We start from the raw sequence: 17,084 nt of genomic DNA, 5'->3' as shown, positions 1-17,084 counted from the left end.
TAATATTTTGTGTCCCTTCACAACTGCTCTAGATTCCCGATATAGTAGTTCCATTACACAGAAAGAGGTCCATTTCCTCATAAAGTTCACATAATATTGAAATATCAGGTCTACAGCAGTTAATATTTTGTGTCCCTTCACAACTGCTCTAGATTCCCGATATAGTAGTTCCATTACACAGAAAGAGGTCCATTTCCTCATAAAGTTCACATAATATTGAAATATCACGTCTACAGCAGATAATATTTTGTGTCCCTTCACAACTGCTCTAGATTCCCGATATAGTAGTTCCATTACACAGAAAGAGGTCCATTTCCTCATAAAGTTCACATAATATTGAAATATCAGGTCTACAGCAGATAATATTTCGTGTCCCTTCACAACTGCTCTAGATTCCCGATATAGTAGTTCCATTACACAGAAAGAGGTCCATTTCCTCATAAAGTTCACATAATATTGAAATATCAGGTCTACAGCAGAAAATATTTTGTGTCCCTTCACAACTGCTCTAGATTCCCGATATAGTAGTTCCATTACACAGAAAGAGGTCCATTTCCTCATAAAGTTCACATAATATTGAAATATCAGGTCTGCAGCAGATAATATCTTGTGTCCCTTCACAACTGCTCTAGATTCCCGATATAGTAGTTCCATTACACAGAAAGAGGTCCATTTCCTCATAAAGTTCACATAGTATTGAAATATCAGGTCTACAGCAGATAATATTTTGTGTCCCTTCACAACTGCTCTAGATTCCCGATATAGTAGTTCCATTACACAGAAAAAAGGTCCATTTCCTCATATGACCCACATTATGGTGAAATAGTCACGTCTAGAGCAGATAATATTTTGTGTCCCTTCACAACCACTCTAGGTTTCACAAAGGTCCAGTTCACAATTTACAGCCAAGTTAACAGTCCGAGGCTTTGCTTATGGGTTGTTTTTCCCAGATCTCGTCGCTCGCCCTGCCCGACCTGAAGGGCCACACCCTGAACGGCATCTACTCCATCACCTCCGTCCCCTTCTTCTCACCCTGAGCGTCCTTCTCCCCCTCGGCCTCCTTCTTGACCTCCTCCATCTTCTTCTGCGCCTCATCTCGCCTCTTCTTAGCATCCTCCTCTGCAACCACTCTCAGTCCATTGACGATCCTGCGTGCCGACTTGTCAGACTTTGGCACCAGGAACGTCCTCTCGACGACACGGAATCCATCGTCACGGCATACGTGGTCTGGGTTGATGATGATCTGGCTCTCCCGAACTGTGTACACCACAGTGACCTCAACCTCCTCCTCCTTCTCAATTGGTGGCATGACCTCCCTACGGGAGAAGCCGAAGGGCGTCAACCTCAGCGATTTGGGATCAGCCATCACAGACTGCATGCAAGAGCGGCGAGAGACCTCTTTCTTCTTCTTTGGTTCCAGTTTCTGAGACAATTTCCCGCTGTGGTCGATTGCCAAGAAAACTGTAGTCTTATCCTCTGGGACAGTCGATTTCTTAGACTTGAACAGCTTTTTAAACCGAGAGAATCTGGACTCGGGCTTGAACCCAGACCAGTCCTTGTGTGCCGTTGGGGCTGGACCCACACGACTATTGATACACCCCATTCTCAGAGTCTGCTACTCGAGGATAATAGTTGCCGTAGCATCACTGCGACAAAGAACGCGTCATCAAAGAGCCCCATTGTGTCCAATGCCACATCGCTGACTGCGCCATGCTGTCGTCTCTATGTGAATGACTTTGGGGAACGACGTCGTCAAGTCTGTGACGTCATAGAAGGAATAGCCAATCATGACGGCGTCCTTGAACGTCGATAGTAGTTTCCCGTAAGCCTTTTATGAAGAATGAGTTTGCAATCGGATTTAACTGATTTTGTATTTTCTTACGTTTTTTAGTATTCATATAATTTGGGGACATCAGAGATGGACCTCACACATTGTATTTGAAATAAGAGCACAAATCTAATAATAACAGTGGGAGTAAAATCCAGGTATTCATAAACACCTATGTAACATCATTATGGAACCATTCGTAACTGGGCGGCGGTGAGGCAGCTTGATGGTTAAAGAGTTTGCTTGCCTCGCCAAAGACACGGGTTCGATTCCTCACATGGGTACAATGTGTGAAACCCATTTCTGGTGCCCCCGACAGACACCGCCACCACTGTGATATTCCAGGATTATTGCTAAAAATTGAGTAAACCGAAACCCACTCACTCAGTCATTCGTCACAACACGTAAACCATAAGCTCCTTATCTCATCAAACTTATATATGCATATGATGTGAATTTGTGAATCACATCAGTCTGCTGGAATATATGACCTTGCATTATTACATTCTTGTTATTTTATGTCTGTTAAGAGTTGTATCACCCCGATCGATGTGTAAACTTTCTTTCGTAAAACTTTGACAAACGAAAACGGAGATAATGTGTTCCTTGCTCCAAATGCATGTGATCATTTCCTTCTGCGCTGTGAGAAACTGACACAGATAAATATGGATACTAATAGTGGTTATAATACTAATAGTTTCTAACAGCGAATGAGGAGGTGGTACTTAGCTTTACAAATGTGGCATGGGGGCATCCATGAACATGTGGCATGTATAAAGGCCTTTCTACAGCGATTATATTATTACGACTACCGTAAACCTATGTTAAGGTAAACTGGAGATCATCATTTATTCCCTTGATGCTGCACCTATCCATCTCAATGGTCACGGATGTAGATCCGTGAAGGTCGGGGTTAGGGTTGGTCTTCAGTAACCTATGCTAGTCGTAAGAGGCAATTAGTGGTCAGGCAGCTTGCCATTACTGACTACATGTCATCGTATCCTAATGACTGCGTCGATCGATGCTCATGGTGTTGATCACTGGATTGTCTGGTCTAGACTCGATTATTTACAGACCGCCACCATGCAGCTGAAATATTACTGAGTGCGGCATTAAGCAATATGCAAACAAGCATCTCAGCGCTAAGAACGATACGACCACCGCACCCTCTGTTAAAGTATGGGACTTCAAGTTAAGATTTTGGGACGGGACCCAGATCTAGGGTGTGAAATTACATCGTGTGGGTGGTTGAGGTTGATGGACATTCCATTCAACTAAAAGTACACCAAGAATCTCTATGAATTCTTACAAGTTAACCCTTAAGTCGCCTAGCCTTTGTAAGTAAATGAACAGATACGGACGGCAAAGTAAACTTTCCTTCATGGTTGAAAGCTCGTACCAAATATCTCGGACGTATTTACTTCTTTCATCTCCAGTCACTCTCTTCAGCCACGTTTCAACAGCATTTATCTCACGTCTTTGACACCCGTGAAGATCCGGGTTAGAACTGACCGTCAGTGGGGACTAAAGGGATCGGGTTGGTTGACACATGCCGTCGTATCTAAACTGTGTGGACCGATGCTCATGCTGTTGATCACTGGATTGTCTAGTCTTGACTAGATTATTTACAAACCACCGGGATATAGCTGGAGTGCGGTGTAAAACAACAAACAGATAATGGCGAGGAGGAGCGCAACACTTCCACCCTCCAAAATACATTTTTCTCTTATTTGCAGGTATCTACAAAGTAACTCTAGTTATAGATTTTAAAACGTTTATTCAGAAATCACAACACCTATTTTAACAAATGTGACCATAAAAATTAGCATGGCCACGACATTCATCTTTAGCTTGATCCCAGGATGTAAGATTACTGCAGTGACTGGTCAAAGAGGTATTCGCCAAGACGGTAGTCACTGGAGAATCTGGACAGTTGGGCGACGTAGTTTCCTAGCTTCTTAATGGACTCCACCTGTTCCTCGAGGTAGATGTGCTCTAGGATGTGCGTCAGCTGAAACACAGAAACACACGACACCTATAAAACCTAGATACACATGAGCAGTAAGTAAGCACCACCAAATATAATTGTCGATTGTAACAAAAAGGGATCAAAACACAGAAGTCAACCAGTTACATCTAAATACATATGCAGGTAGCATAACATTCACTGGCTGACTCAAATGCATGCTTTTCATGCTAAAGTTCTGTCATGGTACAAGCGACTGAGGGGTATAAAAAGGTGAAATGAACCATTCTCATTGCTTTCTTATCGACGCATCAATGAGTGAGCAGTGCTGTAATTGAACCTTTTTGGACGTGCCGAGGGGTAGGCTTTCTGAAAATACCTGATGGCAGATTGATGGCAGCATGAAGCTGGGTTGTCCAGTCGCAGCATCGGTCCAGATTGAATTAATGCTCATGTGTATATAAATGTACGTCTTGAGGGATCAAATCGTAACCCGACTAGATACAGACGAGCTACATGAACTGCAACGGTCAGGGTCAACCTTACAGTGAGTGAGTGAGTGAGTGAGTGAGTGAGTGAGTGAGTGAGAGAGTGAGGGAGGGAGGGAGGGAGGGAGGGGGGAGGGGAGCGGAGCGGAGTGGAGCAGAGCATGCATTTTACTTCGCATCGGCATTATTACTACCATGCAACAAAAAGACCAAGTGTGCTCAAAAACATATTTGAAGAACTTTCTTTATATTGTTTACAAATAGAACCGTAAATGTGCGTGCCCGTCGGTGTGCATGTGCATGGACATGTGCATGTTTCAGGGGTATACTTTACTGAAAATGTAATATAAATGTGTTAATTCTTACATGGGGATCTTTTGTTGGTCCTGACGACGCGATGTCATGTAAATCAAGGAGTTCTGAGTTAACTTTTCTCTCAATCAGCAGGGCGTCTTCCATCGCCATCAGTCCGTGGCTCCAGTCATTGCGAGGCCTCTACGTGCAGACAACAATACGAAATTAATTCGTTGAAATGATCGCGGGTTCTTGAGAGTTAGGCTACTACTACTACTGCTACTGCTACTGCTACTGCTACTGTTACTGCTGCTGCTACTGCTACTGCTACTGCTACTACTACTACTACTGCTGCTACTGCTACTGCTACTGCTACTGCTACTGCTACTGCTACTGCTACTGCTACTGCTACTGCTACTGCTGCTGCTGCTGCTGCTGCTGCTACTACTACTACTCGTTGAACGCGTTATTGCTGTTGTAATTATGACTGGAATTCCGTCTACCACAAGTACCTTTATACCGGACTAACTACATCATCTACTACAACCACTACCTCCGCTGCCATATCGTCTATCACAGTCCCTGAACGACATTATATTTTCTACTGCCCATCCTTCTCGGTAGCTATAAGCCTTTATAATAACGCAAGTCTAGATTTCCTCGGGTTCAGAATCTCTGGTCTTCCTGGGGCTACTTTCAATTAAACTGGATTCGTTTCTTGCTATCAGAATTATACATTCAGAGACAATTCATTCGTCTACCTACCATGCAAACTGGGTCACTCCTCGACTTCAGCATCTGTCTCTTCTGACTCACGAAGTAGCAAATCTGAAACAAAGACGAATAACCTCACCGCAACAGACAAAACTGCTCATGCTGTTGGTCACTGGATTGTAAGATTCGAGAACTTGCCGGCCGCCATGAATTGTCTGTGTTATGATGCAAGTGGTTTTGAAAACATTCACCATGTCAGTAAAGAGCGAGTAAGTTGGGTATAGCACTATTCCAGCAAGATCATAACTGGGACACCAGAAATGGGCTTCACATATTAAAACCATGTGGGGAATCGAACCCGGTTTTTTGGTGTGACGAGCGAATGTTTTAACCTATAGGCTACCCCACTGCCCCATCACCATTTCAGACTGAAACGCCACTTACACATGTCTGTTGCCTCCTGCCGCTGAGGTCCACTGTCCGAGACAGGTCTTTGATAATATCGCACACGTCCAACAGCTGAAACACCAGTGCATATGGTTAATACTAACAGCTGTCTTGGAAGGTTAAAGCTACCGTCGTCAAGTTCAAGATTACTGCCAATAATTTATAAAATGTAACCTCCAGTAGGGAGATTAAAATTTTCACTGATGAGATTGTTTGTTGTCATGTTTGAAATGTATACTGAACAGCAAAAGAAACGCAACTAAATTTTATAAATAGAAAACATAAACATGAACGCATACTTTATGAGATTTCGAAACTTGCGTTTCTTTTGCTGTCAGTATATCATCGGTGAATGACATTTTACCTTTCTATTGTTGCAGATATACAAATATTGATTTGATTGTACTGCCTTCTTGACCCTTTTACCTTGATGTCACTAAACTGCAACGATCCTCCCCGCTTATTGACATAGTCGATGAGGATCTGGGCGTGCTCTTTCTCCTCCTTGGACGCCTGGAGGAAGAACTTTTTGAAGCCAGGCAGCGCTACGTCAGCTCTGTCGAAGTACGACGCCTACAGGGAAGAGAACAATGGTGTGTACATGGTTTACGTGGTTACGGTAGATGGCATCAATGTTTACGTTTATTACGACTTTGAAGTACGACGTCCTCGCCGTGAAAATGCTGGAATATTGCTGCGTAAAACTTCACTCATTCTCTGCTACTGAAAGCTACCAACAACACACACACACACACAAGTAGGACAGAGGATAACCTGGCATTTAGAGTGTTCGATTCTCCATATAGTTTCAATGTGTGAAGTAAGTAGGTAAGGTCAACTCACACACCCATATACCACGACAACATCCTGTCTGCACCCTCTCCTATGTAAACTTACTGTCTGTAGCCTCCCCGTCAACATCCCATACACAGCCTTTACCACAACTACATCCTGCCTGCAGTCTCTACCCCGACAATCCGTATGAAGCTTTTACCCTGGCAACATCCTGTCTGCAGCCTCTACCCCGACAACATCGTGCCTGCAGCCTTCACCCCGACAACATACCATATGCAACCGCAACAAAGTCCTGTCTGCAGCCTTCACCTCAACAACATCCCGCCTGCAGTCTCCAACCCGACAACATCCTGTCTGTAGTCTCCACCCCGACAACATCCTGTCTGCACCTTCTACCCCTACACACTCACGTAGGCCTGGTAGAGATAGCTGGCCTGAAGCTCCATAGTGATCTGTGCCCGGATCTGGTTGTTGATCTTGTCCGCATACTGCTGCTTCACCAGGGGGACGTAGCCTGCAATATTCAACGTCAACATCATCGAAAACATCAACAACACTGCCCTTGTCTATATCATCGCTGACATCAGTAACGGAGACGTCACCAAAGAAATCAACAAGAACGTCATTAACGTCAACATCAACAACGCCAGCATAATAATCAACGTCAGCAACGTCAGCAACGTCAGCAACGCCGACAACAGTAGTGTAGAATGTAATTACATGCTGCAGGGGACACATTAACCAGGGAACAAATATAGAGGGAAACTGAATCAAAATAATTTTATACTTAATTCAATATTCATCATTATTCATATTTATATGCATTTCTTTACTCCCGATGTTACGAGCATGTGCATTTTTTATCCGAGATGTTATGAGTATGTGTATTTTTGTCCCGGATCCTGTATGTATGAGCATATTCTATCCAAGATAATGGATGTCTTAGTGCATGTCCACCCGAGATCTTGTCTATAAGCATGTTTCATCCGGGATGTTGTATGCATGTCAAATTTGGCTCGTGGGATGCTGTGTGTACATACATGCATTTTTAATCCTTGGTGTTGCGAATAAATACATTTATTTTATCGATATGGCTGTCTTTATATGCATGTTTTAGTCCGGGTATTGTGTCTGTGTGCATTTGGTCACCCGGGGTGTTGTGGCGGTGTCCTTTTTTTAAATTCGGGGTGTTGTGAATAAGTATGTTTGTTTTATGCAGGATGTTGTGTGGATATGCATGTTTGTTACCTAGGAGTCCAGCCTGTGCTGTGTGTCCATGTATGACCGCAAACAAACAAGGCCAAACAGTGGAGATGAGGTGTGGTGTCTCGCCATCAGCGAATATGACGCGCAGTTTCTGATATCAGTTCCTCCATAGGGTCAGGTAATGCCGTATAATCAGATGACACTTACTCTACATTAAGTTGGGTCTTGTTGTTTTTTTGTTGTTTTGTTTTTGTTTTTGTTTTAAATCGTGGGCTTTTACATGGCATAGTATAGTGTAAACATGACTGCACATTGCAACGATGTCGCTGCAACTGAAATCGAAAGGTATGACTTTATGGATCTTCCAGCAAACTTGAGAGAGCCGATTACAATAACGTGTCCCCTGGAAAAGATTGGACCTTCAAAACGCTGAATACACTGGCCAGAAAACAGAATCTGCAAAACTGAACTGGTCTAAAACACAACTATAGACTTACGTCATAGCAAAAAAGACCATTTCATGTCTATTTCGCTTCAGCAACTGGTACACAAAACGTATACATGCATGTGTTCACTGTTCCTTTTGCTCCGTAATTAAACGGAAATTGTTACAGAAATCCATCTTTCTGTTCAATGAAAACGATAAGTCATTCATGCAGGTATCTTGTTAGTATCAGGGTGGTTACATAATGAACTCAAAACGAACGCAACCAGCCAATTTAGACGGACAATTTACTCGACATCAAACTACAACAAACTTCAGTGAATACGATCAGGTATTCATCCAGGTACCTTGTCAATATCGGGGCGGTTTACACAACGAACTCAGATCGAACGCAGCCAACCAGGGTCCCGTTTCACAAAACTCTCGTAAGCCTAAGATCTCGTAACTTTTCTCGTAGCATCCATAGCTCCTGTATTACAGTATAGGAGGTACATTGGCTACGAGAAAACTTACGAGATCTTAGGCTACGAGAGTTTTGTGAAACGGGGCCCAGAGACGGACAATTTACTCAATATCAACCTACAATAAACTTAAACTTATCCAACGTGCACAGACATTACAAATAAGAAATTCAAAGCAATGCTACGTATATATGGTAAAAGTCTCGTACATAGCACAGGTCCGAGATTTAATGAACTAAACGATTCGAAAGGATTATGATGTTAATTTTATGAAAAAAGAAACTCTTACCATCATCTGAACAACGAGACAGGCACGAGTGGAACAGAACCGCCGCTACCACAGTGAGGACGCGCATCTTTGCAGAAAATGGATGGAAGGAAAGAGCTCTCCCTGTCTCACGCCGAATGTGGACTACTGTTAAGCGATAGCAAGTGGACTTTGTTTAGCTTATCAGGAGTACAAGCTTTGCTTGATCATTATTCGGAACATAGGTGGTAGATAACATATTGTAAGTATTATAACTAGGCATACAACCAAGAAGTGTGCACAGTGTCGTTTCACCTGATTATGTTATCTACGTTAAGTGACCATTACGTATCTAGGGTTAATACGTGAGGGCTGTAATCAGGTTAATGTGAGTGCAGTGTTATATGTACTCACGTGTTAAAGACAATAAAATATATATATTACTTTTTTGACCTCAAAGTCAAATATGCAAGCGAGCCGTATTTCTTCAGCTAAATGGCATGAAGTATGATGTCCATACTCGTAAACAACCGTAACTGCGATTACGTTTTCTTAGATATATCCTATTATACTAGAAGCTCATAAAGCAGAACTCCTGTTTTTCGTCGAGTTCCTAAAGTTCTTTGAAAACGCTGAAGCACCCAATAGTAGCAGTTTGAAAATGAATAGCGTGTGAGGTGTAATTTTCACTATTAATACTTAAATAACACCAAGCAAGCTAGCCCAATCTGCCTTCTTTTGTTGTGCATGAGGTGACAATGTTCATGTCGTAATAATTTATATTTATTTCAGTTATCAGTAAATGCATTATATCAGAGTTTCTATAAAACGGACGAGACACTATGCTGAATAACCAACAGTCAAACATATTTAATGTAAGAACAAGGGAAGTTACTCCGCCTTCGTGTGACAATAATTACGTTTGCTTTCCACAGTGTTGGACACGATTTTTTCTAATTTACTGATTCACTGGTATTTAGTGTGACGAGTGTAACTTCGTGTGTGCGCTATATCCCCATGATTAAGGCTGTTATACTGATTATAAATTTAAAGTACAGCGGAAGATATGATCATAACACCTCTTTTCAGTCAAATTCCAGCTATATGGCAGCAGGGATTTAACTTTACACATTTTGCACATGTGGCGATTCGAACCGGTGCTTTCGATGTGACGAGCAAAGTGCCAACGAATATGTGGCGGTTGCAGTTACATCCCTTAGTTCGTAAAGCATTCGGAACACTTCGGCCAAATACGTTGACCCCATTGAATCGAGATAGCTAATAGAGTTCCCATTGCTTCACATGCCGTACATATCATTAACAAAAATATATTTAGCTATACAATCATTAACGAAATGTTTAGATATCTGTTTTAGTATCAATCCGTAAAAACTGTATTTTATTTCATGGTTTCATATCGAATAGATGCATAATTATGCTAAAGCCAGACGTTAATATAGATGTTGCAAGCGATGTATTTATAATTTGCCGCCATTTGTTGGGGTTTGCTTTTGTTGCAAATGCCGAATGTACATAAACTAAAACGCTAACGGTAGATGATCGACGATGTATATTAAACAGGTAGAGTAATTTGCATTTTCTATATCTGTTGATCTGTAGTTTTTCGAACTTTTGACATGCATCGCAAGCACCGATCAATCTCAAATGCATACACATGACGACCAACGAGATGTTGTCTTTCTGCACGATCAGTCTTTTGTTTCATGTTTAACATGCGTAGGTAAATGCCACCCGTTCCTTTTTCAGATTCTGCCCACAAGCGCTCAGTAATGAGACACGGCAGAAATAGTGCAACAGTTTAATAATGTTCCCCAAATCATTCATAATACTGCACGTCGATTTTCATTTAACCATTTAGTTATAAGGTCAGCCAGACGTCAGGCGGAATTTTGTTCGTTAGTATTGGTCGATGTTTTATAGGAAACGTTTGCAGGAAGTCGATATTGTTGCCTATCTTTGGCATGAATTTTCTCCTCCGATTTGTGTCGAATGCAAAAAAACTGACGTCACTTGCATTGCAAACTTGGCCCCATCTATTTCCTTGCTCCTTAGAATCCCTTTCCAATCAAACATTCCCTATTCATGAAAATGGTTAGGTACCCCTTACTGATCAAAACTTGTCAATCTAATACCCTTTTTATGATATTTAGGATTTTGTTGTTAAGTAGGTTATTGGTTAATTAAACTAGCCTATCCTGCTTTCAAACAGATAGGGCGGCAGTGTTTATACAACATCAGTAATAAAGCAGACAACAATAGAATAGGTTTCCTGCCATAGCTGGCACATTCCAGCCATCAATAAACACAATTTCCAATGTTAGAAACATCCTGGTGAAAAGGTGCAGCTGCCATTTGCATGCCATGTCAACATTTGATGAATGAAGTGATGTCATCATTTTTCGAATGTTTCCATTAATTAAAAATGTTGACAGGGCTACCCTACTGTGACTGTCACATGACTTTCACTTGACATGCAAACGTTGCAGAAGGTGCTTTGCACTGAGGTTTGCGTGGTATATTTAAGATATCCTCACGTTTGATAATTGATATGGATTCAAGAAAAAGATGCAAGCATAAATTGCACTCTATTTACAATATTTCCAAAGTGGCACTTTCCTTTGGAAGCTTCGTGCGAAGCATTTTGTCGGAGCTGTTGAGAGGGAATTCCTGATGTCAACTCAACAGCTTGGTATTGTCACATGACTCGTTATGACACGAAAAAACTGTGAACAAAATGGCCATTTGAAGATAGGAGTAGGTAGAAAACTGGTTACACGACTATATGTCTGTTAAGGAAAGGATTCAGTGCAAATATGGGTAAACAATTTTAGTGTTCATGTCATGGAAAACGAGGTGCTATTATTTATGATAGCATCTATGGTCATGTAATTAGATTAATTCATCAACCAAACACACATGTAACTGCCAGCTACTTATGTGAGTTTGATCTGAAGCCTGCAAAAGGTGCATTGTAATCATGGTAATGTGCACTATGCCCAATATTTTAAAATAATGTAATACCATCAAATTCTTGTCTGTTATTGGAAGTTGTATTTGTGTACTGGCAAGAATAGTGTTTACAGGCATGACTACTATGTTGACATTTTGTCTTTTCAGCTCGTCATCCAAGGGTTCCGAAGCTACCGGGACCAGACAGTTGTGGAACCATTTCATCCAAAACACAATGTTATTGGTGAGATTTAATAATCATCATTTAATTTTGTGTTTTCAGCATTTTCTGTGAAAAGTGAATTTGTCTCTGTATCTAATGATGAAATGAAACAATAAACTATTTTTTGTGCATGAAAGAAAAAATGTTATTAGTCGCATGTTTGTACTCATTGTAATGAAACTTGTTTTTGCTTTCAGTGGGAAGAAATGGGTCTGGAAAAAGTAATTTCTTTTATGGTAAGTACTAAGACATTTAAGCACTCAGACCAGTATCAGTAATGATATGTAATGGTTGATAAACTGACAGGAATTTCAGATTACAATATGTCAGACGATTATATGGTGACTCCTCCCATTACATTTCATAAAGTGAAGATGATTTCTCTGTAAATTATTAGCACTATAGCAACTGTCTGTGAATACCACATCATATGATAAAATGGTATGAACATAACACAGAAGGATTCAATATTTCCAGCCATCCAGTTTGTGTTGTCTGATGAATTCAGTCATATGCGTCCGGAGCAGCGCCAGGCATTGCTTCATGAGGGTACTGGACCCAGGGTCATCACAGCCTTTGTTGAGATCATCTTCGACAACTCTGACAACCGAATTCCAGTAAGTTAACTGAGATATGACACTCATGTGTAGAGTACTCTTAATGTTGTTTTGTGACCTTTGTATGAGGCGATCAACTGATAATAGTGATATGTACAATACTCCTTTGTCATTTTGCCGCGCCATGATTTTGCTGGAATATGGCTAAAAGCAGCATTACACCATACTCCCTTGTGTTGTTGTTTTTCTGGTGTGTTAGTTGTTAAACACCACAATCTGTTGATTATGGGGCCTGAACCTAACAGTGTAGGTAATGACTTCCTGAATGTCATGCTGCACATCAGGAATAGCATGACATGCATCAAGAGTGAATCTAACCACCCAGTCCTGTTAGTTCAATCTTATGATTGTTTGTCAAGTCTAGTTTGCAAATCACTTTAGTATAGTGACAATAATGTAATGAAGTAGAATGTTTGTGACATGCCATTCCAGGCTTCATATGATATTCTGCTCAAAGTGCACAAATATAATCTGATGGTTATAACCCTGGATATCCCAAGTTGCCTGTGACGTGCTAAAAGGTTAATATTCACATGACTTATCCCACCAGGTACCCATTTCCTACTGTGTAAACAGAGGCAAGTGTTGTAATCTTTACAATCAAAGCTGAACAAATGAATATGCTTCAGTTTGAGAGATGATTATGATGATTTCCTGAATATGTCAGTCCTTGAAACAAGTCAGTGAGTCAGTGAGTTAAGTTTCCTGCTACTATTAGCAATATTTCAGCAATATCATGGTGGAGGACACCAGATATTGACCTCACACATTGTACCCATGTGGCAAAGCGAACCCAAGCCTTCAGCATAACAAATGAATGATTTAACAGTAAACTACTAGCAGAATTACCAGCCACTCTGATTTTGGAGAAGTTTGCTGTTTTTCAAATGCAAAATCCTTTCTCTGATTTATCTATGAAAAAAAGTGTGATTTTTTAGAAAATACAAATATGTTTGTAAATTTAGAATGTTTGTAACATCTTTAGTAAATAGCCATTAAACTATGTTCATTTGAGGTAAGTATTATCTGGTTAGGTATGCCCCAAAATTGCATATTTCCAGGCTAAATCTAAAGATTTTCATAGGCTAGGCCCCCACAGATCTCCGTCAATACAGGCCTGAGCCCCACTTTTCACTCACCCCCAACTTGCACCTTTAGGGCTTTGGAATTGCATTTAGCAATGCATGACACCACTTTCCTTTGAATCAGGGTTGGCATCTCTATACTATGCTGCTCCACCACTCTGACTGAAGTGTAGTATGATATGTCATGCATTTGTAACACAAACTGTTGGGGGCGGTGGGGTAGCCTAGTGGTTAAAGCGTTCGCCCGTCACGCCGAAGACCCAGGTTCGATTCCCCACATGGGTACAATGTGTGAAGCTCATTTTCTGGTGTCCACGCCGTGATATGCTGGAATATTGCTAAAAGCGGCGTAAAACTACACCCACTCACTCACTCACTCACAAACTGTTGGCCATGTTTGTAGTGTGGATGAGTGAAAATTTGACCACTGCCAGTAATAGTGATGCATGTCTATTTCAGATTGACAAGGATGAAGTTGTGTTGAGGAGAGTCATTGGATCCAAGAAGGATCAGTATTTTCTCGACAAGAAAATGGTCACGTAAGTTCAACAAGAAGACCTTTTACAAAACCTCCAGTTATTGCTAATAATGGATTGATAAATGGTATTGCCCAGGAAATTTACTTAAGAGTTCATTTATTCCAGTATGAGAAAAATACACCGAAGGTTAGCCGCAGGGTTTGAAATAAGTTCTGTATCGGCATATGTAAAGATACAATATATGCTTGATAAGGTATGCAACACAGCAGTGGTATACAGTCTTAGAACTCGCATCAGTTACAGACGTATTTATCTGAAAAAGTGTCGTGTCAACATTTATTGACCTGTTTTCACAAGAGTAGCAATGTTGTGGATATGCCATTAAATTCCATTCAGTACTACAAATGTACTCTAAGGTTTTCCAGTACGCCTATATTGAGAAAGTATACTCTTGATGTTGAACAATTATCAGGAGCTCTGAGCTGTGATGAATTATTTGGTGGATGTTACATGGCAGTGATGATGTTACAGTAAGACTGATGTGATGAACCTGCTGGAGAGTGCTGGTTTCTCCCGAAGTAACCCATACTACATTGTCAAACAGGGAAAGGTGAGATACAGGCGACAGTTTGGATGTGGTGGAACACTGATGTAACTGTTGCAGTTTTCATGTGTGGTTTTTAGTCCAGATTTCATTTGAAATTCTTTTAAGCTGTTCTTAGTGGAGACATTTTGCATACTTTAAATTTCAGTAAATGGAATATGATTCAATTCCCTCTTTGTGTCAGACTTTAAGTTTTGGTATTTTGACATTATCAGACCCAGTGCTGAATTTCATGATACCACCTGCCTTCAGCTCAGTCAGTAATTGAGTTATGTTCACAAAAGTAGCTTCTTTCATGAGGATTAGATATGATCATTAATCATGTGAAATTATCTCCCCACACCCTTACATCCCTATTATATATGACATAAACTCTTTCTGTGACAGTTGTTTAATGGACATATTAGCCGTCGTCACACAGTATGAAGTATATATTGGTTTGAGCTCCTTCTGTCCTTTATCTGTCCATCTGTCAGAGATGATGAAGACAGATTTTCTCAAAAACCATTATAGACAGGGAAACCAAATTTGGTGTGCTTTCAGAACTAACCTGTCTTGATTGAGTTTGAAGCAGAAACCTTGTTACAATTCTTTACAGAGTTATTGCCCTTGTCAAACATAACTTGATTTAGTTCATGGTATGCCCCCATGGGGACAGATTTTCTCAGTAACCATTATAGATAGGGAAAGCAAATGGAATCTGAACCCTTGTGGGGGTATTAATGACCATGGGTTCTTGTTGAATCTGTGATTCATGATGACATTTCTTCTCCACCACAAGCTAAATATGATAAAGGAGCCATGAGCCATATCTCCTACTGAGATCACTGCGTAACATTACCTGTGATGGTTCTCAACTAGGATACCTCATGTTACAGATAAACCAGATGGCAACTGCTCCAGATTCACAGCGTCTCAAGCTACTGAGAGAAGTAGCAGGCACAAAGGTTTACGATGAAAGGAAGGAAGAAAGTAAAATTATTCTCAGAGAAACAGGTGAATAAACTTTGATTGTTGTATTTGAAATGATTCTGCACTTCATTTAGGGAGGTAGGATTTTTGTCAGCCATGATGATGTTATAGGAATATCTAAATAGCACACTGGTTACAGCCTTTCCTTTTAACAATTAAGACACTGGCCTGATGTTTGCATTGGTTCAAATCTGTACCTGGCATACTATCATTAGAGACCGCGGCTAATTTATTGCTAATTGATTGTTAATTGCTTATCATCATACCATCTTGGTGTGGGACATTATTTATGTTAACAATAACTGAATCTGGATCAGACAGTCCAGTGATCAACTGCATGAGCATCGATCTACACAGTTTGGATTTTGGTGACGTGTGAACTATGTCAGCAAGCCTGACCACCCTATTCTATTAGTTGCCTTTTGCAAAAAGCATGAGTGACTGAAGATTCAAACCGTGATCTTCATAGTTATGCATAATGCCTAAATGTCTCAGTCATTTTATAATGCATTGTATTCCTATAGAATTGTCCCCATTTTGGTACATTACAAGGTTGGTTTTGAACGTCTAAAGAGTGTCAAGCACTATGTTCATGTGTTGTCAGAGGGTAAGCGTGAGAAGATTAACGACCTGCTGAAGTATATCGAGGAGAGACTGGATACCCTGGAGTCAGAGAAGGAGGAGCTGAAGGAGTACCAGAAGTGGGACAAGATGAGGAGGTGTGGCATCCCTCTATAGATTTACAGTGTTAATCTAGTAACCCCTCCTTCCTTGTACATACTAAACCTACCACATACATACTACAGGGAATGTTGCATACATGTACTGAACATTGGTTAACTATGATTTGTAGTGTTGGGAATTGGTTGAAATCACACAAGATGATTGGTTCATTACAATTGAACAGTGATTGAAATAATTGGTTTGCATCTGTTATCAAATTCTGGTTATGGTTGTTAATGCACAAAAATTATAGAAAAAGCATTCGTTTTTTGTTCTTTTTTCGCAGATTGCACAAAATTTATTTACAAATTTGACATCTTCAAAAGATGACTCGTACGTTAGGAGCATAAATTTTCCTGGAGTCTTTATGTTGAATACAGTCATGACAAGGAACGAGGCTGTAGTGCTTATGAAATGTAACAGACAAAAGCAAAGACTTTGTTAATGCAAACAAGTGATCCAAAATAGTTTGTGTTTGATGATGAGATTTGTGTTTGATGATGATCGATTGCTTGGTCAT

At 40.6% G+C, this 17,084-nt stretch overlaps 2 protein-coding genes across 2 annotated transcripts in view; one reads left to right on the top strand and one right to left on the bottom strand.

The window, feature by feature from the left end:
• Window positions 1–3,588: 3,588 nt before the first annotated feature.
• LOC137265356 (yolk ferritin-like) lies at window positions 3,589–9,122 on the bottom strand. Its single transcript, XM_067800744.1, has 7 exons — window positions 8,934–9,122; window positions 6,943–7,046; window positions 6,164–6,310; window positions 5,735–5,809; window positions 5,342–5,404; window positions 4,649–4,777; window positions 3,589–3,839 (listed from the first exon to the last, which is right to left on the bottom strand). The coding sequence occupies exons 1-7, from the start codon at window positions 8,998–9,000 to the stop codon at window positions 3,699–3,701; spliced, it is 726 nt and encodes a 241-aa protein (XP_067656845.1). The 5' UTR covers window positions 9,001–9,122; the 3' UTR covers window positions 3,589–3,698.
• A 1,219-nt stretch (window positions 9,123–10,341) lies between these two features.
• LOC137264855 (structural maintenance of chromosomes protein 3-like) overlaps window positions 10,342–17,084 on the top strand; it is a 48,392-nt gene continuing 41,649 nt past the window's right edge. Inside the window, exons 1-8 of the mRNA XM_067800201.1 lie at window positions 10,342–10,472; window positions 12,030–12,105; window positions 12,282–12,320; window positions 12,562–12,701; window positions 14,246–14,325; window positions 14,797–14,875; window positions 15,748–15,865; window positions 16,446–16,560. Of these exons, the coding sequence (XP_067656302.1) occupies window positions 10,458–10,472; window positions 12,030–12,105; window positions 12,282–12,320; window positions 12,562–12,701; window positions 14,246–14,325; window positions 14,797–14,875; window positions 15,748–15,865; window positions 16,446–16,560 (662 nt within the window). The 5' untranslated portion in view covers window positions 10,342–10,457. The remainder of the gene's footprint in view (window positions 10,473–12,029; window positions 12,106–12,281; window positions 12,321–12,561; window positions 12,702–14,245; window positions 14,326–14,796; window positions 14,876–15,747; window positions 15,866–16,445; window positions 16,561–17,084) is intronic.

This window comes from Haliotis asinina, chromosome 15 (assembly GCF_037392515.1).
Source record: "Haliotis asinina isolate JCU_RB_2024 chromosome 15, JCU_Hal_asi_v2, whole genome shotgun sequence".
In the NCBI taxonomy this organism is placed as follows: Eukaryota; Metazoa; Mollusca; class Gastropoda; order Lepetellida; family Haliotidae; genus Haliotis; species Haliotis asinina.
Note: the sequence above shows the minus strand (reverse complement) of the source record. Positions and strands in the feature narration are given on the sequence as shown.

Coding starts and splice junctions, on each gene's coding strand:
- LOC137265356 (XM_067800744.1), bottom strand. CDS start 9,000: ATGCGCGTCCTCACTGTGGTAGCGGCGGTTCTGTTCCACTCGTGCCTG. Junction 6,311..6,942: donor GCTATCTCTACCAGGCCTAC/GTGAGTGTGTAG, acceptor TCTTCCCTGTAG/GCGTCGTACTTCGACAGAGC. Junction 4,778..5,341: donor GGAGTGACCCAGTTTGCATG/GTAGGTAGACGA, acceptor GTCTGCACGTAG/AGGCCTCGCAATGACTGGAG.